The following is a 25,161-nucleotide window of genomic DNA, read 5'->3' as shown; positions in this document are numbered from 1 at the left end:
AAGGCCTTGGGTTATTAGCGTAGTAGCTACTGTAATTCATTTCATCACAGTTTGCCGAACGACGAAGGCTTCAGTCTCAGTGAGGTAATATGCACGTTGGAGAGAGGCATGGGACAACACATCATCAGAGTGTTTTCCATGTGCAGAGATTTGTCACGCACCTTCACTCCGTCTTTCTAAGTGGCTCAAGGGGGCTGTGGCGGTGGCCCTTTACGAAGTTACGATAAAACTAAGTATAGGCGGCCCACACTTTTGAAAAAAAGTTCATTAAAGAGACTGAAAGGAATGGTAGTCAACATTTTACAAAAAGACTGCTCTTCGGGCAAGGGATGAACACAAATACGAGCCGTGTTGTCCAGGTGATTAGAACAAGTAAATAATTGACCGAATAATACAGTACACTCTTGATGAGAAAAAATATTGATACAATAAATCCTACGGAAGGTAAAAATGTGTAATTAATCTTCTATTTCCGAATTGCATTACATTTGACAAATTGATGACATGTGTGGACATTTAAAAGTGGGGCTGTATATTTTATGGATTCTAGATGTTAGAATGATGGATTAGACAACTATCCAAGAGGATTCTGATTATACACTGGGAAGTTACTGTGAACTATTCATACCGATCGGCGAGGTAAAGAGTGTACTAATACTAATTTCTAAGGGACATCGGATGCAAAATTGTGTGTACTGATTATTCAAAATTTTGAAGAATTGCTAACTGTGTTTTGAGTTCCAAGAGGATAAATGAACTGTTTTATGAACGTTAGTAATTACCGTTTTTCCGAATGACAGGTTCGACTGCTTTGTAGCAATTCGCGTGCGCGTTACTTAAACAAACACCAGCTTTTCACTTAAAAAAAGTATTGCGATCGAATACAAGCTAGCGCAATGAAAGCACGTTATGAAATCTTGAGAACTGCCAATATGTAGAATCGTCGATTAGCCCAAAAGATTAAAGATCGCAAAAACGTTTCTGTGATTATAGGGTTACCAGGGCTGAAAAAACTTCCCGTAGGTCCTACGTCCGATGCATACATTTCGCATCAATCCTAAGACATTTCAACGTTTAAACAAGGCTAAGGAAATGTGAAAATTTTATGCTAAAAGCACTAAACGTTCTATCAATCCTCGAACACATCTGGGAACCCGAGCACCGGTGCGGCGATATGGCTGATGCTGTCTCACAGGTGTTATTATCCAGATGATCCAGAGTGATCTTGTACAAAAAAGGTATAAAGTGACATCCCTTCATATCGTCATATTATACCTGCGTCAAAGAGCACAAAGAAGCCCGAAATTGTTCGAAAGCAGCGGCACATCATGATAGTCACGTGTACCGCGCACCGAACAAATTCGTATCCGCCAGCTCTGGGCGCTGCCAGCTTACCGGTGACGTTACGGCTCTTGTGAGGTCACGTGACGAGTAGTCAATTTTGCGTAAAACATGGCGGCGACGGGGGGGGGGGGGTGCCACTTTCGATCTGCCGTTTTGTCACCCTAAACCCTTTTACCTCGTTGCCTAGTCGCTATAAGCCTGTATGTTCGAGTTTCTTGGATTTCCTTTGCAGTCTCTGACTGCAGAGGAAATCCAAGAACTGGCCACGGTCGCTTTTCCGTTGACCTAACGTTGTGAAGGAATTGAAACATTCACGCTCTTGTTCGGTTGAGTCTTAAAGCCGAGTTGAATGTGATGACGTCGAGCAACGATGCAAATGGTGTTGAAATAATGTCCAATACGCCAGCTCTCGGTTTTCCCTCCTCAAGCTTGTCGCAAGGTGACTGCTCGCGCTTCCCCTTGAGCCATTCTTTAGCTGGCAGTGGCAACCAACTGGTCCCCGACCAACAGAGTGGAGTAGATACCAATCCAGATCTGGACAGACCTCGTGACAGGAGGTCAGCGGGGTTCTCCTTTCCCGGCAAATGGTGCCTCGTCGGGCTTTGGCACTTCTTTTATGGCATTGGAGCAACCTTGTTGTCTGGCAACCTGACGTCTGTCCTCAATAGAAGGCCGACCTGGTACCGCCCCACTGGTCTTGGCGATCGAGGCCTCGGAGCTTCGCATGACGTCGTTGTCCGAAGGATCATCCTCAGATGCGTCGATGACCGCCGTCTTCGCAAGTTCCCAGAATTGCTTCAGGATTGGCATGGGTTTGGGCTCTTGCACCGCCGTTCTCAGCACGACCACCTGGGAACAACTTGACCCCGTTCGTCCCTGAACCGCCCATCCTAATACCGTCTCCACTGCAGTCAATCTTCCTTTTAATCGGTGATTCTCTCCAGTTATGTGCCCCCAGTAGTGATACGACCCAAGCAGAATGTCGACGCCGCGATGTTCCAGTCCGGTCATGTCGTCGCCTAGTGGACAACCGAGCTGCTCTAACGGCGCGATGATGGATTCTTCTGAGCTCGGGAGATTTTGTTCGTAGATGGTAGGTGTTCCTAGCGCGTCGATTTCATATATTTTGTTGTACCGCACGTCCCACAAAGTCAGCTGCGCCCTGCGGAACGTATGCTCGGTGCTTTCGCCTCCGAAAACGCCGAACGCGAGGATCTCCGTTCCGAGTTGTTTGCAACGATGTCTGTGGGACAGCTCCTGCGTAATAAAGTAGCGTTGACTGCCGCTGTCAAAAAGAATTCAGGCTAGTCTTCTTTTGTGCTTGTTGGTGAGCGCGTTGGTAATAATGTAACTTTAGAAAGAGTTCTACGCATAAAAACAAGGGACGGGACAACACACCTTTCAGCTTTCAACACACAAATATGTGCTGAAACATGAGCGTTGAAAGTTGAAAGATGTGATGCCGCGTCCCCTGTCTTTATGTACAGGGTGTCACAAAAGAACATTTACACGGCCTTTTTCACCGCAAAAATAAATTAAGCATCGCCGAACGCTCGTTCTCCGCCCGAAGGCAGCTCGAGAGGTCACAACCAGATGCCAACGTTTCGGCCCGATCCGATAACTTAATGAAAAGTTATTATAAGTGATTTTCTGAAAATTTCAATGGAAAAATGAAGCCCATTTTTGCCCGTTTTCGGTTTCTGGTGCCTTAGAGCCCCATGTGTTTGAAAACTCCGTCGGTCGCCATTTTCCCGTTGAAATTTTCAGAAAATCACTTATAACTTTTGATTAAGTTATCGGATCGGGCTGAAACTTTGGCATCTGGTTGTGACCTCTAACGCTACCTTTGGGCGGAGAATGAGCGTTCGGCGATGCCTAGTTTATTTCGCGGTGAAAAAGACCGTGTAAATTTTCTTTTGTGACACCCTGTATAAAACTTTTTCTAATGCTACTTCTTTTGTTTTTGTTCTCGGCCCATCCGGTCACGCTCTGCAATACTTGCTGTTCTTTCCACTTCCGTGAAAACTGACAGGTGGTTTCTCTTCCTTGTCTGCTTCGTTCGCCGCGAAAGGTCGTTCCAGTGCGTAATCCGGGTCACACATTGTAGGCGCTTGACGTCCCCAACACCTAAGGCAACACGGTGTACTTCTACGCATTCTCGCCGTGTGGTTCGCTTTCGTGCAAAGAAAGCTTGGGAACGCGACAGAACAGCACACGACAAAACAGCACTCGACAAAACAGCACGGTCAAAACAGCACGCGTCAAAACAGCACAGCGTCAAAACAGCACGGCGACGAAACAGCACGCGTCAAAATAGCACGCGACAAAACAGCACGGCGTCAAAACGGCACGCATGTAAAAAGGCTGTAATAGGTAACGTTTCATGAAAACAAAACAGAACGTAAAGAAAATGGATTGGACAATGCATGGCATTATTTAGCAGCTAGTGGAGAAACAATAAAAAAAAATGTAGGCTGGCGGTGAAGGCGAGTCAGTGTCCCGAGTGCTGCTGCTGCTGTGTGATTGCTAAAAACAAATAAAGTTAGCAGTAGTTCCTACTAGTTAACTACGCTAATCTCTGAAGAGATTGGGTAGTTAGAGGGAGATACCTTCGTGTCGATGTTGGCTGCGTTGTCTGGTCTTTTTTGAAGTATCAAGGAAAGAGGAAAAGTTATTGGGAAAAAAATATCCATAAGTTCAAGTTAGAACTGCCTGGTTTGTGGCGGTCCGGTCAGGTTCCGCAGTACTCATCGTTTCGTAATTACCACCTAAGCGTAGAACGTCCCCCCCCCCCCCTCCAACAATAAAAGCGGTAGATGCGCCGATTACAGATGCACTGATAGGACCGGTATGATAAGGTGACTTTAATGTGGAGCGTATTCAAGCTGTACCATGGGCACCGATTCTGCGGGGATCATTCGCCTTGAATAAAATCTCCTGGAAACACGCGGCTGGAGCTTGCAGGCGAGAAGTTGTAAGGTTTTGAGTTAAATTCACAGATTATTGCGGACAAAAGGCCTGGATCGAGTGGAAACCGGTGGACCACTAACATGCCGCAGCCTCAATGCTGTGGCCTTACACTGCAGCATGGGCTGAACACACCGTTGCCGCACACGCTTTCTGTTTTTTTTTTCTTTTCTTTTAACAACTAACGACAGCACATTGCCGTGCGATTGAAATATTTATTGTAGACGATATCACCAGCAAACTTGCGCGTCAAAATGAGCAAAACTGCTCGAAAAAATTGCGGTGGCTTTGGTCGGTTAGGCCAGGATATACGTAGCATGAGCTTATGCGAACAAAAGGAGAGGCGCTATCAAGCGGCTCTGGTGCAGCGTCAGACTTGGCTACTGCGCAACAGAGGCGCACAGCTGGGCACGCGGTGGCGCCAGTGCGTCTGCCGCGGCTATGATGTCACTCCTCTGGAATGCGCAGACCGGCGACGTGGGCGCGGCGGCGGCCCCGGCGCGCCAGCTGTGCGCCGTGTGACGTCACTGCTCCTCGCGCATGCGCAGCACGGAGCACGGCTCCTTATGCGAGCCACGCGAAACTGCTCAACCTCGGCCAGTCTAGCTCACGCAACAACATAGACAGAATACGCACCAGCGGGGGGCTTCGGTACTGCTCAGGGAACCGTCATGCGCGCATCGAGTATACTCCCCACTCCGAACTTGTTTCCAAAAAAAACAGATTCGAAAAACTGGCCGTCGACAAGTTTGCTTTCGACGAATTGGCCTAGAAGCTCAATTCCTTTACAGTGCCTTATTTGAGACGTGCATTTTTTTACTTTAAACGCTATATTTAGGGTTCAGGGTTTTCGGGTTAAACCGAATATAACCGGTAAAAGTACGCCGAATTCATGTTTCCAAATATTGTCTTAACTGAAAGAGTTCAGTATTTTTAGGGCGTTTGGAGTGGTGTGTGTTTGTGTGTGTGTGTGTGTGGGGGGGGGGGGGGGGATTGTGACTCATAACTAGGGTTTCGTGTTTTCGGATAAATTGGAAAAAAAAAAAAGACCCGGTAAAGGTTTCGTCTATTCAGATTTATCTGATAAATTCAGAATTCCGATGTGCCAATCCCCTTCCCCTTCCCCCCCTCCCACACACACACACACAAATATATATTACAATTAATGATTGAATCAGCGCGTAGAGTAAATGGTCCTGGGAAAATGCCACCACACATATCTTTCAAATTTCGTTCAGGACAACAGGTCATTGTACTATCGGGTCAAGACAAAAGTCACTGTTTATATTTCCGGTTTGGGCATACTATTTGTGCCTGAGAGGAAGGAGAGGCTGTGTTTTTGTAACCGTGAAAGCTATGGACCATAGAAATTACATAAAGCGGGGGAGAGGACAGTTGAAACTTCTCTACTTCATCCTTTTCCACTCTACCTCTTGCGGCCGTGTGATAGGTTGATGGAATAGCATGGAATGAATACAGACTTCCCAGAGACTACCTCCAGTAGGTTATTAATTTTAAGGTATCGACATTTATCGAAATAACACTTGTGTGCCACTTTTGTTCTAGGACAAATTAGTATTGTCAGTCGTTATGGCACCAACGCCAAATCCAACTGAAAAAAAAATTAATTGATACAATCGCGTTTTTTTTCCTTTTCTGTCCAGCAAACGTGTACATTTGGATATTATTTGTTTACTTTTAATAAGAAACACTGCGACATTGAGCTCCGAATTTTGGAGCATTCGGAATCAAACAAAAATAAACTTTGATAAACTCCGAATTTTCGGCAAAAAATAAACTCAGAAAAACACCCTCCGAACTTGACGAAAACTAAACTCTGAAAACACGGAACCCTAGTCATTACTGACCATATGACCACTTCCTTTCGCAGTTTTCAGCTTATCTGTGAGATCGCTCCAACTTTCAACAAAAGCCCCGGGGGCGCATGGGTTTTCAGGACGAAATCTGGGTTTTTGACCTGATAAGGATGTGTGCCGAATTCTTTGTTAAAAGAAGAGAGTTTAATCGTGAAATCGAACAACGGAAATGAAGAGCGTTTGTATATGCCGCGCATTGTTTAACACCCCTAGATCCGTCTACTAGCGGAGGGCATAAATACGAGTGTTTTATTGTGTTTTCTGGCGTCGGCGGGAATTTATTACCTCTCGCAGTCGTGAAAATCGGGGAAAACGCAACGAGTACAATGCTTGCTAATTTTTGCATTTTGACATTTGCCTCTCCGACCGAAGGGGTACTGAAGCTCATGCTCGTCCTCTGTACAAATACGAGCACACGACGATAATGTTAGATCACGATCAGGCCCCAGTGCGTCTTACACAACAGGTCGCGTCGGCTGCCAAAGACGGCAACAAATAAGAAGACCAGTACCTGGAACTCAATATACATTTTACACAAACGCTTTTAATTACTGCATTTTCGTTAGTATACTGGTTTTCGCCAATAGACCTAGCTAATACAACTGAGAAGTTTATGAGTCTAGAAATATTCACCGCAATAAACCGAAAACTTGTGTTTGGAATAAAAACCGAAAAAAGTGCGCGGAATTTCAAATAATACAAACCGAAAACGGTGAACCCTAGCTATATTGTCAATGTCATGTTTTGAAACTCTGCTGTTTTGTCGCTGTGCTGTATCGACGTCGTGCTGTTTTGACGCCGTGCTGTTTTGGCCCGTGCTGTTTTGGCCCGTGCTGTTTTGGCCCGTGCTCTTCTGCCGCTGTGCCGTTTTGACGCTGTGCTGTTTTGTCGCGCGCTATTTCGACGCGCGCTGTTTTGTCGCCGTGCTGTTCTGACGCTGTGCTGTTTTGACGCGTGCTGTTTTGACCGTGCTGTTTTGTCGCGTGCTGTTATGTCGTGTGCTGTTCTGTCATGGTGCCGAAAGCATCTGGTGTCAACCTTTAATCTTAATTTTTTTTTTCTCAGTGAGCTCAATCTTGGCGTCGCAATCAGTTGTGGCGTGTTCTTTGGATTTGATGAACATACATTCTAAGCCTTTAATCCTGCCATGCAAAGCCCCGCGGTAGAGTTTCGAAGCTTCGTGTAGTTTGAGAGTTTCTTCGGCAGCTCTTGTTTAGCGAAACGAATTGCAGGCTGACCGTCAAAGTCGTCCTGTTGTTTCTCTGAAGTCCTTTCTCGGCTCTCCACCTCGACTCGAATAAATTTGAGTAGACTCCGTAGAGCTCTCGGGTGAACGTTCTCTGTTCGAGCCTCCGGACCGGCGCCCGTCGCTGCATGGCGTTCCCGGTGTCCTCCGACGACTTCTTCCGGTTGTACTCCAGGGTCATGTCCCTCGGCAGTGCTCGCAGAAGTACCCGATAGGGCATAGCGCAATAGGATTCCTCGCCCACACCCAGTGCTTTAAGCCCCCGAATGTGCGCCTGAAAACTGTCGTACAAACGACGCAGGGCTCGGGCATTGCCCTGTGGGGGTACCTTCTTGATGTCCATCAGACGTTTCATGTGGTCATGTACCAGAGCCTCTTGCTTGCCGACTTGCTGCTGTAGGAAATCGATCGCTTCCGCGTAGTACTGAGCGGTTGGCTATAGTCCCTGGATGGCAGCTGATCCATCTCCGGTAAGCGCCGATATCAGGTAATTAAACTTTTCCGATGGAGTCAGTTCCGGATTTTCGTTGGTTATGGTTTCAAACTGCTTCCAGAATGCTTGCCAATTCTTTCGGTGGCCGTTGAACTTGATAAGTTCTAACTTCGGCAGCTTGACTTTCGCTTTTACCGGTGTTGCTCTCCTGTCGTCTTTCGAGGAACCGTATGCTTGTTGGCTGTTTTCCACGCCCTTCGCCTTCTTTTTGAGCTTCGTGAGGCATGTGACGATCTTGTCGGTATAGTCTATGACTTGCGTTAACTTCGTTTCTGCGTCTCTTTCGGTAATCAAAGACTCGATCGCGGCATCTACGTGACTGAGTTGATCCAGAGCGAGGCTTAAGCACTCGATCAAAATCTCTAGATCATCGATGATAGCCGAAGTCAGCAGAAGTAAATCCTCTGTCTCGCTGAGGAGTTTTGTTACTTGCGTTCGCAATGTCCTCGTTGTTTCTTGAAGACGTCCATGATCTTTTGCGTCTTGTCTCGATGAAATGTTCCTTGCTTCTGTCGTTCGATAGCTATTGCTTCGGTCTACTAGATTCCCTTCGTTGAGTCGTTACATCCAGGGTTTCGGCACCCAATCTAGAAACTTCTGGTAGTCTTCGTTGGTTACGTTAAAGCAAATATTTAATTACACTATACAGACGCACTAAAGCAGTTTGATCTGACGTGCCCATCTCATCTATTCCGAGCAACGCTATTAGATAAGCTCACTTACGGAACTGCAACATAGACGCTACATGCCCGAACATTACCGCCCCCCCCCCCCTCACTCACCACCCTCAAAGAAACGCCTGCTCGTCTACTTACCCTCAAAGCACTCGAAGAGACAATCTCTGCGGTCTACGAAATCAGCTCAGCGAATGATGAGGTGGAACATCTGTTTAGACCTCGAAACGAAGTCTGTGCTGTGGCATTACGCAATGCAAGCATGACGCCTTGCATTGCGTAATGTCACAGCGCAGATTTTATTTCTAGGTATAAACGGACGTCCCGCCTCATGATTGGCTGAGCTGATTTCGTAGGTCGCAGGGAATGTTTCTTTGGATGTTTTGCGGGTAAGTAGACGCGCAGGCATTTCTTAGAGTGCACAACTCGCCTCCCGTTGTTTGACGCTCCGGACGGCTGCTTTGATAACTGCAGTGTATTCTGTGGATGACGTACATTTCAAAGCGCAGCGTCAAGATGGAGCTCCACCGTACCCTATGGTAGGGTGCCTCAGTGTGCGTCTGTCATAGGGTTAAGACACCCATCGTTGTATTTGAAACTACCTGCGCGTGCCGAATGGGACTTAAAATGGCGTCAAAGCACCGGGCAGAGCTAAGCGCTCGCTCCGAACGAGATCGAAGCGCGTGCATTCTGGGCATAGAAATGGCCGAGATGCCGCCACCCTAGACAGGCGTGGCAAAAGTGTATGAGGGCTCCTTATCCTATAACAGAGCCGTGCTCTATGGAACACACAGCTCGTAAACAAAAATCTAAATGGTGCTTCGAACGACGGACTGAGGTAAGCGAAAGAGTGTACCCCCCCCCCCCCCCCCCGCGGGAGTTCCACAACTGTGGTAATCTAGTAAGGTTGGTTCCGAGGCACGAGCTCACCGCCCACGAGCTCTCCGGCCACGAGCTCCTTGCCACGAGCTCCCCCTTTTCAATGCGTCTGTGCCCCACTTCCTTGTCTTCGGTCCCTGATCGTTGGTACAGTGACGTTTGTACGCGTTTACCTGCCGTCAAACAAATAAGGAGTAATAAGTTGAAAACATCTTTACTTATGACATTCGTTTGGAGATGTGGACAGGCGACTAAAAATAATACAATAAAATATGCATGCAATAACTTTGAGCGGTCACTCTAATACATTTTATACATTTTTATTGCGATTTATACAAGTGTATAGTTGTAAAACAATTCGATTGACGAGTACGGCGTAGCCAGATTGTATTCGTCGCTCGATGAAGCTTCAAAAACCTGCACGAAAAAAAATAAACGTAGTTAAATTATTGGTGCAAATACTCGAGGAACTTCTTTTAAAAGACTCGCGAATACTTTACAACGCTTTGTTACATTAATTCAATCACCCCATCGCACGATCCGTAAATTGGGAAAAGGACCAATCAAAGTAAGAGAAAGGCTGTACTGCAATGAATTCCAGGAAATGCTCCGAGAGTAAGAAAACAAAACATTGTAGAGTGATTTTGTCCGCTTAAACTGTTCTAGAATTAGGAATGTCACGAACCTACCGAGGTTTGTGTTCAACAAGGCTGAAATGTTTCGAAAGTTTAACGCAAAATGCGCAAACAAAATATTGACTAAAGTTTATGCGGATGAGTAAATAGTGAAAACGACCTGACGCCACATCATGCAAGATGGTTGGATTATTTATGAAGAACTTACGAATACTTTTAAAGTCTCTGTTTACCTTTTGTATGTAAACATTATTAATCATTACGCTAAAGTTATGTCGTTTTGGAATATAAAAAAAAATATATTAGAAGGTGAAGTAAAATGAGGATAGCGTCCTTATTAGTTGTGTTTGGTATTGTTCTAAACAGGTCTCACGTTGTAGGAGTTCATTGAGTTTGACTTTTGCACTACAATTTTGCTGATGTGTTGTACGGAGCTGGGTTGTAAGGAGAAGGAAGTAGGAATCTCATCAAAATGCAACAGCACTTTTTTTTTTCTGTATTTCCGCTGCCTTTTGTTTTGTGTAAATAAATGTTCGACAATTCCAACACGACCGACCAATCATCGTTCTATTTGTTTTTCCTCTAAATTTGACATTTTTGTGCAGAAATCGGACACTATTCAAACGTGAAACTTCGTTCAATTTCGCCAAAAGTTCGAGAGTTCGCTGAACCAGCTCAACCTCGATGTGCGACAAAAGTTCGTGACATCCTTGCCCATGAGACCCAATATTTATATTTAATGTACCAGATTCCGCTCCCCCCCCCCTCCCCCTATTTCGCCATCTAGGGCCCCAGACACACTGTTCATGCATCATGCAAAAGACAGTCTGCCAACACTGTCTGGGGCGTGTTTTTTTCTGCAATGGGAAGCGACGGGATCCCCATGTCACTTATTCAGGGTCTGGGACCGAGAATGCGAGCCTTGGTGGCCGAATACCTCAAAGAGATCCTCGCGGATGGCCAAGTACCGGAGACATGGAAAGAAACGAGAACGAAGCTGTTGTACAAGGGAAGAGGCGAAAAGGCTGATCTCGGTAACTACCGGCCAATCAGCATCACATCAGTGCTTTACAGAATGTGCACTCAGATTATCAGAACGAAGCTGCACAAATAGGCCAAGGAAACAGAAGTGCTGGGAGAGCTGCAGAACGGTTTTCGAACAAGAAGATGCATAGAAGACAACCTATTTGTGGTAACTCTGTGCATTGAAGTGGCAGCCCAGGAGGGCAGACCACTTTACGCAGCGTTCCTGGACATTTCCAAGGCATACGACACGGTGGACCGGAACATACTCTGCAGTCGACTTCGAGGGCTAGGAATAAACGAGGCAGACGTGAATCTGCTGCAGGTACTGTGTGATAGTGTTTCGGTGCGGATTGAGTGGGAGGGCCACACGACCCAACGTCTACCAGTACCCAGGGGCCTGAGGCAAGGATGCGCACTATCCCCCTTGCTATTTATGTTGCATGTAGCACCGTTGGAGAAAGCACTGGAGCAGTCTGTTGTGGGCTTCGGCCTATCATACAGAATGGAGGGAGCTTGGAAGCGGCAGAGAATACCGGCCCTCATTTACGCCGATGATGTGGTGCGTCTTGCCGACTCGCTGGAGGACCTCCAGGTGCTTCTGGACATCTGCGGGGAGTTCGCCACGCACCTTAGACTCCGTTCCAACCAGAGCAAGAATGCGGTCTTAGTCTGGGGGGATCGAGATGGGCCGAATCAGGAACCAGAGGAACAATAGTGCACCTGCAGGGAGGGAAGTTGACAAGACAAAACACGGTCAAATACTTGGGAGTGACCCTGGCTGCGGAGTCCGACTACTTGAAGATTTATGAACGGGAGAAGAGACTGGAAGCGATAAGGGGGAAAGGAGTCTTGGCGAAGAAGACCACCTGGACCTTCAACAGGTTCGAGGTGGTGCGGGGGCTATGGACGATGGCACGTACGCAACTGGTGTACTCGTCCTCTCATCGCAAACAAGAGAATTCCTGGAGAGAAGACAGAGGGATGGGGGAAGAATGGCCTTGGCAGTCCTGAGAACAGCACTCAACGGTAGTGTCCAGGGGGACCTAGGCTGGTCGTCCTTCGAAGCCAGAGAAGTCAGTGCAAAGGCACTGTACGAGAGGAGAATGCACAGACTCCCGGATGGGAATTGGGCCCACCGCACCCTGCGACATGATATACTAGGAAAGAGGCACCAAAGGGATGCACCGCCTCCGAAGGCTACGGGACCGCTATGGGTTAGAACCGATATGGCTGGAGTCAGCGGGCGAGAACCGGGAGGGCCAAGCGGCAATCAGCAAGGGCATCCGAGCAGTGGAGACGGAGAGATGGAGAGCGGGAGCGGCGGTGAAGCCGTCCCTCGCGATGTACTACACGGAGAAGGAGGCCATAAGGAAAGAGCCCTGGTACGACAACTCGACGGGCAGTGGACTCCTCGCAGAGGTACGCATGGGTACATTACGTACCCAGGTGTGGAGGGCCAGGTTCAAGGGGAGACAGGAAGGACGTGCACAGTCTGCGGGCAGACCGACGAGACGACGGAGCACCTAGTGCTGCAGTACCGGCACATTGTACGGTTCCTAGTACAACGGCGCTACCAGTAGCGCTGGGTATCCGAATCGGTGCAGAGCGTGGAGAGGAAGAACAAAAGAAAGTTCGATCGGCGGTAGACGTGACGAAAAGGCGGCTGGAGGTTTGGTGCAGAGAGACTAATTTGCGGAAAGAGTGCAACCGACCAGCGGAACACCAAGCGGAAGCGGAAGTCGCGGGAGGCGCGACTGCCTAGGCTAGATCTAGTATCCATTACTGTTGATCACCCGATACAAAGGGGAGAGCCGCAGACTTCAATCCAATCCTTATATGACCTGTCACATTGGCCATAAAAAGCTGTCTGCAGGCATGTTCTAAACATACACACGTATGAAGCAAACATACTTCCAACATGCTTAAGATCGTGTCCGCGGATAATTATGTCATCCTGCTCCTCATCATCATCATCATCATCGTCATCCGTCTTCGTCATTTTGTATGATGTACAAGCAGTATGACTGCGCCTTTCCCAAGGGACGTACGCAGGCAGGCGACTTCGCACTCCCGCTGCGACCTGTAGTTGTTGGCGTTGCCTCCGCAGCCTCCGTACACGAACCGCTCGCAGCTTCCCGTGTTCACGTCGAAGTACCAGCGCTCGAAATAAGCCCTGCACAGTCCGCTCACGGGGGCCGGCCGACAACCCTGGTCGAAATCCACGCCACGGTACTCCTCCTCCAGCTCATTTTCGACCCAGGCATGCGTCGTCGCTGAATAAAAGTAAAAAAAAAAAGAAAAAAGTATTTGTCACCAATTGACACTTTGTTTATGTGTTCCTTTGAAAACTAACCGAAATCTTGGCGCTGTTACTCACTAAAAAAAGGAAACGGAAAAAAAAGCACAACGCTGGACAAAAAAAAAAACCGCCGAGCTTGTTATGTTTATGCTTTCTGCCTCGTTTCCCCACCTGCCTATCTTAAACCGTGACTGGAACATTGCTACGTTAAGACAGCGGTTCATTTTCGCGAAATCTGCTGCTTTACATTTTACCAGGCACCCAGGAAATTAAGAAACAATGAACGTCCTCATCTACTCGTATTCGCCTCAAAAACCATAGTAAAAAAAAAAAAGAATCCGAATCCTCGCGAAAGGTGACTAATTTCCCCCGCGCTGCGTCGAATTAAAATACGTATTATTATGTACATCTTAGATTAGCTTTACGTTATTGTATCAAGACGTACACGTTTCAAGCAGCAATATCATAGGAGTACTTCGCGCAGCGCATGAATAATGTGCAAGGCGTCCATTTTTTTTTTTTTTTTTGTCTTGATGTGACAACAAGTAGCTTTGAGGTTATCCCAGTTATTGCAACGATTCTTCGACAACTCGATTCTTCGGGCATGACCTCGAGACAATAAAAAGAATTACAATGCCGGTCCGCCAGCCTGCCTATATAAAACCACTGTCATCCGCAGGGTGTGGCTTCTTTTTCTTCGTGATTTCATCTCACCTGTTCTTACGGGTTAATACTCGAGTCTCATTGGATGAATAACGATAAGATGATGTTCTGAACTCTCCCTGCGCTCAGTAACTAACTAAAATTGAAGCATGAAAAAAGAAGTATATGACACTACTTGATTTTGGCTATGCTTCTGATCACAAAAAAGCCTCATCGACACAGGAAAACAAATTGTTCATAACCTGGAGTCTTGTCGCACCGCCTTTAGGAAACCGATGACGTGATCGCTATAGAATTTTTGTTACAAGACAGAAAGAAGGCACAAACACCGCACCAGAGATATAACCATAATTCCGTACCAATTTAAATTGGCACGGTATTTAAATTTGATTTTTGATTTAGGCAGATTTTTTTAGAAGAAAGGGGGTGAGAGTTACACGAGTGCCGCCTTCCCCATGTATTATTAGATGAGGGGATAATCGTCAGGGTAAGTTGAATAATTATGTAAAATTTCTTAACTTTTGAGCTATTGGTTTAAGGGTCATGTTTGATTTCGAGTATTAACGGCAAGTACGATTAGAGGCCATACCAATGCAAAGAACACGCAGAAAGGTAATGGTTCTTAAAATATTATTCTATCAATTTTAGCGTCTATTTCGCTCGATCTAAAGATTGCACGCAAAAAGAGCGCATCAAGCCTGGCCCAGGATGAAGCTTGGAAGAGTCAAGTAGTTGTTTAGGCTACGTCGTCACTTGTGTCGGCGGCGCACCTATCAAGGACACGCTGCCGAGATAGTGACGACATGATTGAAATGACGATGTTGCTTAATAACTTGAAAACCACTACCTTTTCGCAAATGTTTAAATTGGTCTGGCTTTTAATAGTAATTGCAGTCAATACCGCAATCACAACGTGACCCCTACAGCCAATAATTAAGAACTTCATTAGTCAACTTAGCATGACGATTATCCCCTCATCTAATGTTCGTCAAACAATATGAATACATGGTGAAGAGTTAACTCGTCTAACACTCACCTTCTATTAAAAAAGAATATGTTCGAAATAAAATAAAATGTCCTGTATAGTCCCCTAATGAACAAGTTGTGTGAGATTCCTGGCGAGCAGAACATTAGTAGTAGAGCTATATCGATTGTACCAAACTTCAACCTAATCAATCGGAAAAAGGGAACAAAATTAAAGAGGTAGGTCACCTCACGCGCCCGTTTATGCTCAGGGTATGTATCACATATATTTCCTGCTCGCAAATAATAAAAAAAAAAATACTCAAGTGAAAAAAAGTGCGAGAGAACGAGTGAAACAGGACGACCTTCGAATCGCATTGAAACAGGATAATAATAAATAATAATAATGAAGTTTATTTCCCATTCGATACAGGAATGGAGGAAACAGAAGGAAAAAGCTGTTTAACAGCTTGATCAATAGAATAAATCTTTTCTATTGAGTAACATCGGTACACTAAGAATCAGGACACACATGCCATTCATCTAGACTAGAAAAAAGCTGGCCATTGTTGCGAGCATACGCTCGCAGCATTGACCAGGCCAACAGGTGGAATGCGAAATGGGAATTGCATACAAAATACCTTTGTCATACGGCAAAGTATACTTTGGTCAGTAGGGCAAGTGTATTAATTATAGACTGCGGGAGCACGCGTTGGCAGTTAAGTCATCGCCCAGTAGACACCTTGCGATTCATTGCAATAAGTCTGTGTGTACACCGAACTTTTCTGACGCGGGTTATGACTCGACATACCAACACACGGACTTGCAAGATAACGGAAGCATTCTTTACGACGCAGTACAACCAAGGCACGTGAGTGAGCGCACCATCTATTGCGTTATATAAAAAAGAGATAGAATGTTTTGTGCATACACTAGTAATTAAATGATGTTAGCAATGCAGTGGAATGTTTAAGATTACGCAGGTTTATGTTTTCTTAACAGTAAAACAAGTTGTGAGTCAGCGCTTGATCTGTCCAAACTTCTTGGACTCGTCCTTTGTTTTTTTTTGGACGCGATACTTTGATTCGAGAGCGTATGCGTTTAGGATGCCAACACGAACATATAAAATTAAGCGATGTTGTACCGCTTGCGGATAATTTCGCTTACCAAAGGCGACACAGGCGACGAAACACACTGCCAGAGAAAAGTGCATTTTGAGTTGAACGCAGGGTTGACTTCCCTAATAACTTGATCTCTGCTTTTTTGCTTCTGTGATACCGCCCCCGTTCCTCCGGTTCTTTTATATCTTGCTCGTGGAATCCGTGACAGTTGGAAGCGAATTCCAACATCTGTCTCTTAGATCGACTGCGTCGGTGGTTTGTTTCTTCAAGTATTAATAAAGCGCGATAAGCATCGGGGTTATGTTTATACCTGGCCTTATCTTAGAGCGTTCTCATTTGTCTATGCGAGAGCTTTACGACATAGCTTACCTAGTGTGGTATAGCTGGTACTGTATGTTTTTTATCCGCAGCTCACCTCTTATCATTTACACAAGATCGACAAAGTGTTTGGTCAATATATCGGGAAAAATGGGGCGGAAGAGTTGAGGATAATAAATCATAAACAACCTCTATTTAGGTTATGAAACACCACCTGTTTTCGAAACATCCTTATTTATTTACTCTTGTAACGTCCAGTGTGTGTATTTTCTCCTATATGCTCAACCCAGAAACAAAAACCGAACCGGAAAACGTTAAGAATAATTAGTTATAGTCAACACGAGAGCGATATTTGATTAGCGTACGAGCTAAACGCGCAACAAAAAATAGACAAAAAAATTACTGACAGCCATATACTATTCTATCGATTGTACACTAACACCGCAGGCACTCCAAGTGGTGCATGGTCAAACCCCCAATATACTATACATTTGTATACCACGGGCGAATTATAGAGCCGCATAATAGCACCCCGCATTATATTTGAACCGAAGATTTAGAATAGCTGCTGTAGTAGGTCATAAAAAATAAGCAATAGCGATAAAAATATGTAAAACTCGTATGAAGACTTGGCTGTACTCCGTAGACTGTAGAGTGATCGGCGCTGAGCGTGCTGTGCCTGGCAGTGTACCCAGAGGCCGTTCAAGGAACGCTACGTTTTCAACCCATGTTCAGACTTCCAATGTAGCACTCTGCATTTCTCTGTCATTGATCTATCTCCGAGGGACGCTTAAACTTTGAAAGGGACACCAAGAGATGTGCATTTGGTTAACACATTCAATGGCACTGCCCTGTACTTTGATGACTTTTGTAATTAAATATAATCGACGACAGCTCAAGAAACGAGGGGATTGGCTTATTATCTTGCTTCTGACTTTCTGAGCGGAGCAATACGATTGTGAGGTCTCGCCACGCACAACGTCGTCCAAGCTGTCTGTGTATCCCAAAGGTGTTGAAATAGCTGTTTTAACGTGAAACGTTCGTAGGCTATAGTTAGGTTTTCAAATGAAGCGAAGCCTCAAAAAGCGTAACCGCTAATTATCCCGATGAAAAATGACGTCGCATAGCTTCGTGTCACGTTACCTAGACGGAAATTCAGTTTCCCCGCTAAATTTAGCGACAAATTTGACGTCACGGAACGTGATGTCACCTGAGCTATAAACAAATTCAGTTTTCTTCTAGATTTAGCGGGAAAATTGACCTAGCGTGACCTATACATAAATTTAATTTATCCGTTACATTTAGCGGGAAATTCGACACGTGTAAAGTGGTCTTAGCACCACTAACTCCTCTAAATCTAACTCTAACTCACCCCTAAATTTACTAACTCCACTAAACGCTTGGTTTAGCACTAGTGGTTTAGTACCACTAACGCTAAACCAAGAACGTGCCACCTAACAATCAATTGCAAGGAAATTTCTTTTTAGAATTACTTTTATTATTTTACAATAAAGTTTCCACCATCTATAGAAATGAGGCACAGTACCAGCCACTGCATCGAATCGCCCCGCGGACCAGCCAGAGAAGGCAGGTAGCTTGGAGGCAGTGTTGGAGGCGTTACGGAAAAAATGTAACGAAATACGTTATTTGTTACTTGCAAATAAAAGCAACGCGTTACCGACCCACGTTACCTCAAAATAAAAGGAACGCGTTACCGTTATCGATAAAAATTAACTCGCGTTACTTTTACCTTAATTTTTAAAGCTGAATTAACACTTTTTTATTGTTTGACGTTAGAGGTATGCTTAAGAGCCATATTTCAAGACACATTATGTCCATGTCGAAACTGAAAATATTATTTTTTTCTTTCACGGCTTCACATAAATACTCACAAAAAAAACACAAAGAAAGACGCCCAGAACTAAAAACTTCACGTGGCTGCTTGGCACCTAAAAACACGAAAAGTTGAAGTGTCCTTTTTTTGAAGTCTTGGGAAGAATATGTAACGAGTAACAAAACTACACGTGACCCGTCACTTGAGGTAAGTAACTTAAGAACGTTACCCGTTACTCAATCTAGAAAGTAACGAGTACGTTACTATTACCCCCCCCAAAAAAGCACGTTACCGGTAACGCCGTCACTTGAAACGCGCGCTTTACCGCCAACGCTGCATGGACGCAGGAATAAGAGGAGGCGACACACCGGCTCAAGCAAGCCAAACGAAAGAATCATAAGTAAAGCCGGAAGTAAAGGTTGAGATTGGTGGGAAGTATTTCTGTGTAAAATATCCATTCCTACAGCAATAAATGCCTGACTCGGTGTTTTTTCTTATACGCCTATCTCGTACCATTTAATACCGATTATTTAGCGGTGTAATATTTTGCCCGTGTAATAAAATATTTTCGAGACCCCTTGCTAAGTGGAGCTTTCATTTTAGCTAATAAGACACGCGCATGTGACTAAAAGCGCGTTACGACGGTCGATCCACACGCGTTGCCTTCGCTTCGACGCGTGCCCCCGATGGCCTTCCTTCGTGACGTCACGAGAAGAGCGCTACGGCCTTCTTTTCTAGGAGGTGTTGGCAGGAGCCGCCGTGAGGCTCGTGCATTCCTGTATTACTTCGGAAGAAACCGGACAAAAAACTGCCTTCTCGTCAAAACGCCGCGAGTGGGGCTTTACCAAAAGAGTAGGGAAAGGTATGAAGGTCAGTTTTCATGCGTTTTCTCTTTGCTCAGTTCGTCCGAGAACGTGAACAGGGGCCGTTAAAAAGGAAAAACAGACGCCGTCGGACCACGAATGCTAGGGCAGAAAGCACTTTGGATTGAATTCACAGATACTTGCGGCCGTCCGATTTATTTGCTTTGTGCCAACATGAACGCGGGAAAAACGTCAAGTTGCACGGACCACCTGCGGACCGCGTTCAGTGCGTCATCACGTTCAAACGGCCACCTCATCGTTCGAGCTATCGTCTGCTCTCTCAAACATTTATGCTTGTCATCTGCTCGTTCAAAAGATGGCGGGCCGTAGACCAAACGTTGACCTGATAATTGCGATAAGAATTGCAGACCTCAAAAGATGTTAAGGTTTGGAGGTTGCTTCGGGTACGTAGGCTCGGTGTAAATAGTAGATATAATGGGATGTTTAAAATTGTTACCAGTGGCCATTACCAACTTGTTATGCCCGATTCACTCGGTCCGATTCTGCTTGCAATTTTCAGTATCGAAGTCGACATCTCAGCTACGGTTCAGGTTTTTGCAGCCCGAGCGGCGTCATGACTGAAACTAGCTCGCTGGACCTCCCCATGTGAATCAGGCTTTAGCGTCCATTCTGCGGCGTCCACGCGGAATGAATCGCCGCATATTGCATGATTCACGCCAAGTTTTGCGGTGTAACGAGCCTCGTTAATTTCGTTGAGGCCGCTCAAGTAATCAGACATTGCCAGGAAGACGCAGAATCAACAATTCCAACGCGAAAAAGAGCGCGGGGACTCACACCAACGCCGACAAGATCCCATTCCAATGGCTTGTTTATGGGCGACGGCGAGCTTCTTGCCCACACACCCCCTCGCGCATGCACGGCGTCGGTGGCGTCCGCTAGGGGCGCTCCGGTTTGTTTGTAAACATGAGTTGGTGTATAGCGTATCTTGGTTTTGATCATCGTTGGGGGGCGTGTCCCTCCAAACCGGAAGTCTCCCCCAGCTTCACCTCTGGTGGCGTCATGCCACCTCCGGAAATCTAATTTCTACCTCCATGGGTATACTAAACAATGTCGAGCTAGTGACGTCAGCGCAACACGCGCCTCGGCAGCGGACTATTTACGCATCACGGAGGAACCATGACTGGCGGCGGTAGCGAAAGTGTGGGGGGAGTTTCTGGCGCATTCTTAAATCGTATCTTACTATAGATGGATTCAAAATATCGCAAATGAAAATTAAAACGAGCAGGGCTCGACGTCAATTTAAACGTCTCACCCGATTAATCGTTACCCTTTAATCGGTTAATTAATCGATTAGTTGATTGTGTTGACTGTCACGTATATTATCTGAAACGCGTCAAACTACATATTTTGTTTATACTATTTCTTCCTATGTCATCAATGGTGCAATGTATACAGCCTTTTATGAAACTTGGTGCGGTATCGCCCACAAGAAAATAAGAATATAACGGGCAAGTTATCAAGAAGAAAACTATACTTACTTTATTATTTCAACCTTATAATTACTCTGAATGATAATCACAGAACAGAAAATCACAGAATCACAGAACAAACCATCCTAAAATGGATAAATGAGCCATTAAGTAACAAAGCCGGCATTTTTACTTTCTCCTCGAAATGTGTAGCTCAGAGCCCAGTCGATTCACCTGTTAAAAAATTAATTGCCATTGCAGCATCCATGGACTGATCAGGGTAACGAGGAACAGAACCCATTGAAACACCATCGGCTTCGTTCCTTTTCTCAACCGCGCTGACTCAATGAAGCGAGCTCTTAGAAATTCAATAGATGAAATAGAGACACGAATCACATTTCTAAGCCGTTCACTGCTTTGTTCAAGAATGCTCTAGAAAAGCCTGAGACTCATCGCCTCTTGTCCTCCGAATTTATTTGAAAACACTTATTTTGTCGCGTAACAGGTACGAAACGTTATTCTGAATTGCATTCTTCCAGTAGAAAAGAGGGAAATAATAATCCTTTGCGTTTCGACCTTCTCGTCTTTCATAAAAAGATATGTGAACTCGTTGTTGCCTCAACGTTGTTCTGTACTAGAGCGAAAATACTAAAATCAACTACGCACAAATTTTCACGTAGCTGCTTCTGCAACAGTGTCAAGATTTTTTTTTTTTTTTTGTATTTTTTTATGGTTGCGATTACATTAGGAAGCTGTAAAACATGAAAAGGGTCTTTTGAAGACAGAAACCTCAGATATACTGCTCGAGATAATGAAGGTCTACGTGCAATTTGTCATGATGGCATTTTTGTTGTTGGGAACAACGCCGCACTCTGCCAGCGGGAGACGCAGACTTGGTAAAGACTCAAAAAGGATGTATACATAATTGAATTCTTACAAATAGTCCTACCAAAGCACAGGTTTAAAAAGATGCCAGATGCCTTCGTACATTACATACGAGAATGCCTTTTGTAAAATTCCTCTAGTGTATGATCGCATTTTTTTTGGCGTGCAGAAATATTGGTTAACTAGCATAAAAGGTTTCCCCGCTCCGGTGTTTGAAGGTACAGTTATGTCGCTGGTCTATGTTCTTGACGATGCAGCATTCGCATATATTTGAATCCAAAGATTTTCAAAGTAAGACTTTTAGTATTTACGCAAAACTTTATTCTTGGGCGACAGATGGTAACCGGGAATATGTAACTTAGCTCTCAGAACACACTGTGATAAATACGGACTCTAAGAAATAATAGTGAGTCCAACTGCTTTACGGTATGCTTAGGGAACTATCAGGGGAAAAAAGCAGGAGCTTTTCGAGGCGATTTTGAATGTAGCATGCATCCTAAAAGTGTTCTCTACAACTAGTAGTAAGTTTTATACGATCTTCAAACGGAATTTCAGATGAACCGTTATCTGTTCCCAATAAATTGAATTCTTATCTGCATACCAGGATAAAATGTGTTCCATAATTGATTTAGAAGAAAAAATACACTGCAGCTTCACACTGATTTCCACGTTCTCATTGATCCTGTCGTACTCCGCGTCACATCACAAACTTATGTACTAGATCTAAAGAACACTTTTTCTTAATGCTTAGCATTTATAGAAGCAGTTTTTTTGTTTTTTTAGCCCTTTCGTGCCTGCGTCTGGTGTGTATTTTCTATGGTGACTCCACGCTAACGGCGTCCCGGTGGTCACAACGGTCGGCGTCCGACCCTGGTGCTGAAAAGGTGACGGGTCTTCAGAGAAGGAGCTTTCGAGTCGTTGTTCTACGTCACAATCTGACATCACGTGTCACCATGACGTCACTTGGCATCGTGACGGCACGTTACACTGCGATGCGGTGGTTCAACTGACGAGTCTTGACGCGATGTTTAAAAGTGCTTGATATTGGGCTAGTCGACTGTTTTTCGTGCTTTAATTGACCTATGCTGCGTAGGATCAACATAGAAACGACACTGGAACTAGGAAGACGACACGACGCGTCGTCTTCCTAGTTCCAGTGTTTTGCACTTCTCTCCATTTTTTTTCCCCATTCTTAAATGCGCCAGCATTTATTGCCCTGGTGCATGCAGCCGTTTTTCGTTTGGACGGTCGTGCTTTGGATTGGAGTGGATAGATTTCGGGAAGGCCGCGGCGCGGTTCCTCCTCTCGTTACGTTCAAACTTTCCTCTTAGAAAAAAAGTCTTCTGGCGCGATTCCAATGGCGAGCCGCTGTTGACGCGCACCCCTCTTACGACGGCACCGGGGCGTAGGCGCATTGTCTCGTTTCCCCAGTAGGCACAACGTGTACACCACAACTGAGGCGCAGCGTCGACGCCGCTTGCGCGAAACCGCCGACACCCGGGTGGGAAGATCGGCTCGTCGAAGACAACAGTATGTGGAACGTGTATGCGGCGATTGGGGAAAGGATTATGGCTGCATCCGAAAGCGCCGACGCCCGGGGTGAACAGACTTGCTCTCCAAAGACAACGAAACCATGCGCTAAAAGCTTACGCATTTCGTCGAGAATCAGCGTAGTGACAACAACGAGTTCTGCATCAAGTTTTCTTTTGGGTCTTTTCTTCGCTGTTGCGTGAAAGCAAAAAAAATGTGTTCGTTCGCGCTTCCTTGTGCGTGTCGTGTTGTCTTCCTAGTCCCAGTCTCGTTCAATGCTCATCATTCGCAGCGCAGTTGAATCAAGGCTTGACGTCACGTGTCACATACAATAATCGAGGCATGTGCACTACAATTTTGACGTTATCAAAAAGAGAGCGAGAGTTGTTTGGACCTCGTGTCCAAGCAACGCGTCGAAGTACACTCAATATGGGACTCGGGTCCGATTGCTGAGTTGGCACACTCCAACCGCGATGACGTTCTGGGGAGGGAGAGGAGGTAGCTCGCGGGCCTTGATTCTCCAGGTGGTCGAAATGCTATTAATGTGGAGTGCCTTTGGGATATACAGAAGACACAGGCAGCTTTATAGGTGCCCTGATTGGCTCGATTGGTGCTATACACGAAATTGGAGGCGAGAGCACATTTTAAAGTAAAACAGCCGCATGAGATTATGGATACGAGGGCGAACGGGGTCCCCTGGTCGGGTAAAGGCGACGAAGGAGGATCGACCGCAAAGTGCAAGGGACGCCACGAGGTGACAAGATGCGTGACTAAGTACTGCTGGAAGGGACCCACCTGCGCCACTCCCTACTGCAACGACCTCTTCTGTCTGCATCATGCGTGTGCATGCGAGGTCGGCTACCGTAGAGACTGGAAAGGCAAATGTATTCCGCAAAGCGAATGCCCCAAACCGTGTAAGTACAGTGGATGTTAAATACGCCTGCCTGGATAAAAAGGAACGCTTCTGCCCGAGTTTAGCCTTCGAGCGATAGTGAGTAAAGTTAGAAAATCATAAGAAGGAAATGTATGGGCGACGTGATCGACCAATAGCTTTGCTGTGGTCGACCTCAAGGGTCGATCCAGAGCTCGGATGTCTTTACCGCAGTACTACCTATCTTGCTTTCATCGACGTAATATAAGAGTAATGTCACATTGTCACATTTAGGCCCGCTCGCAGTCTTCCGTTTGGTTGCAACCGAGCGCATTGTTTTCCCCCTTGATCGCTTACAACGAAAACGCGAACTGGCGCCATCTACCGTGTAGCCATAGAACGCAGTTGATTTACGCTCAGTTCCTAATCTCTTGGTGTACCATTATTTTATTATACGCTTAAGAAAACATGACAAAGGTATAGACTACTTTGCCTGGTTAATACTACATGCGTCTGATCTCACGAGTACTGGAAAATCATTCACTCTGGTTAAATGTAGTTCCGGGGCAACCTCAATGATGGCGCCAGCGTGTCGCGTCGCAAGCGATAACAATGCTGCGCAAGGCTGAACAACGCACTCAGCTGAAACCAGAAGCAAGTGTGAACCAGCTTTTATATATCATCGTGAAGAACACGAAGCCAGCATACCTCCACCATGCTCGTCTCGCACATCCGCGAACCTGCTGTTCGCAAATGATTACAGACAACAGTCCTGTGATCGGTGCCGTTTTTTTTTGTCGTTTCTCGCCTGTCCGCCATTGCTTAGTCATGTACTCTGAGCATGCATTGAACACGAGCGCTGCGTCAGCGTTCGGCGTGTACTCGGATCCAATCATGCGCTTCGTGTTCAAGGATTGATGGAAGGATGAATGGATGCTAATAGCTATATCTTTTATCATGGGCGGTGGCTTGCGCCACCTAGAGGCTAAAGTCACTAGATCTGGGAAAGTAGCGCCATTGCCTTCCCGCCTGCTAGCAGGACACAAGCAAATACGAACATACAGACAACAAAACCTCTCAAGTCGATTGGCTTATTGCTGTCGGTTGCCATTTTGGACCTTTTCAATGCATCGAAGCTTTGAAAGGGTCGTTAAAACCAGTCAAACAAAGATCGCTATGGAACATTGTTGTACTGAAAGCGTTCCTCTGCCAACATGAGCGTCTTTGGCACTGTGCATGCCAT

At 45.7% G+C, this 25,161-nt stretch overlaps 1 protein-coding gene across 1 annotated transcript; it reads right to left on the bottom strand.

The window, feature by feature from the left end:
* Nucleotides 1-9,784: 9,784 nt before the first annotated feature.
* LOC8038739 (kappaPI-actitoxin-Avd3d) lies at nucleotides 9,785-16,360 on the bottom strand. The gene is made up of 3 exons (XM_029967978.2): nucleotides 16,234-16,360; nucleotides 13,190-13,414; nucleotides 9,785-9,897 (listed from the first exon to the last, which is right to left on the bottom strand). The coding sequence occupies exons 1-3, from the start codon at nucleotides 16,277-16,279 to the stop codon at nucleotides 9,890-9,892; spliced, it is 279 nt and encodes a 92-aa protein (XP_029823838.2). The 5' UTR covers nucleotides 16,280-16,360; the 3' UTR covers nucleotides 9,785-9,889.
* Between the last annotated feature and the right edge of the window lie 8,801 nt (nucleotides 16,361-25,161).

The sequence above is a fragment of the Ixodes scapularis genome, unplaced genomic scaffold (assembly GCF_016920785.2).
Source record: "Ixodes scapularis isolate PalLabHiFi unplaced genomic scaffold, ASM1692078v2 PGA_scaffold2__306_contigs__length_199485367, whole genome shotgun sequence".
NCBI lineage: Eukaryota > Metazoa > Arthropoda > Arachnida > Ixodida > Ixodidae > Ixodes > Ixodes scapularis.
Note: the sequence above shows the minus strand (reverse complement) of the source record. Positions and strands in the feature narration are given on the sequence as shown.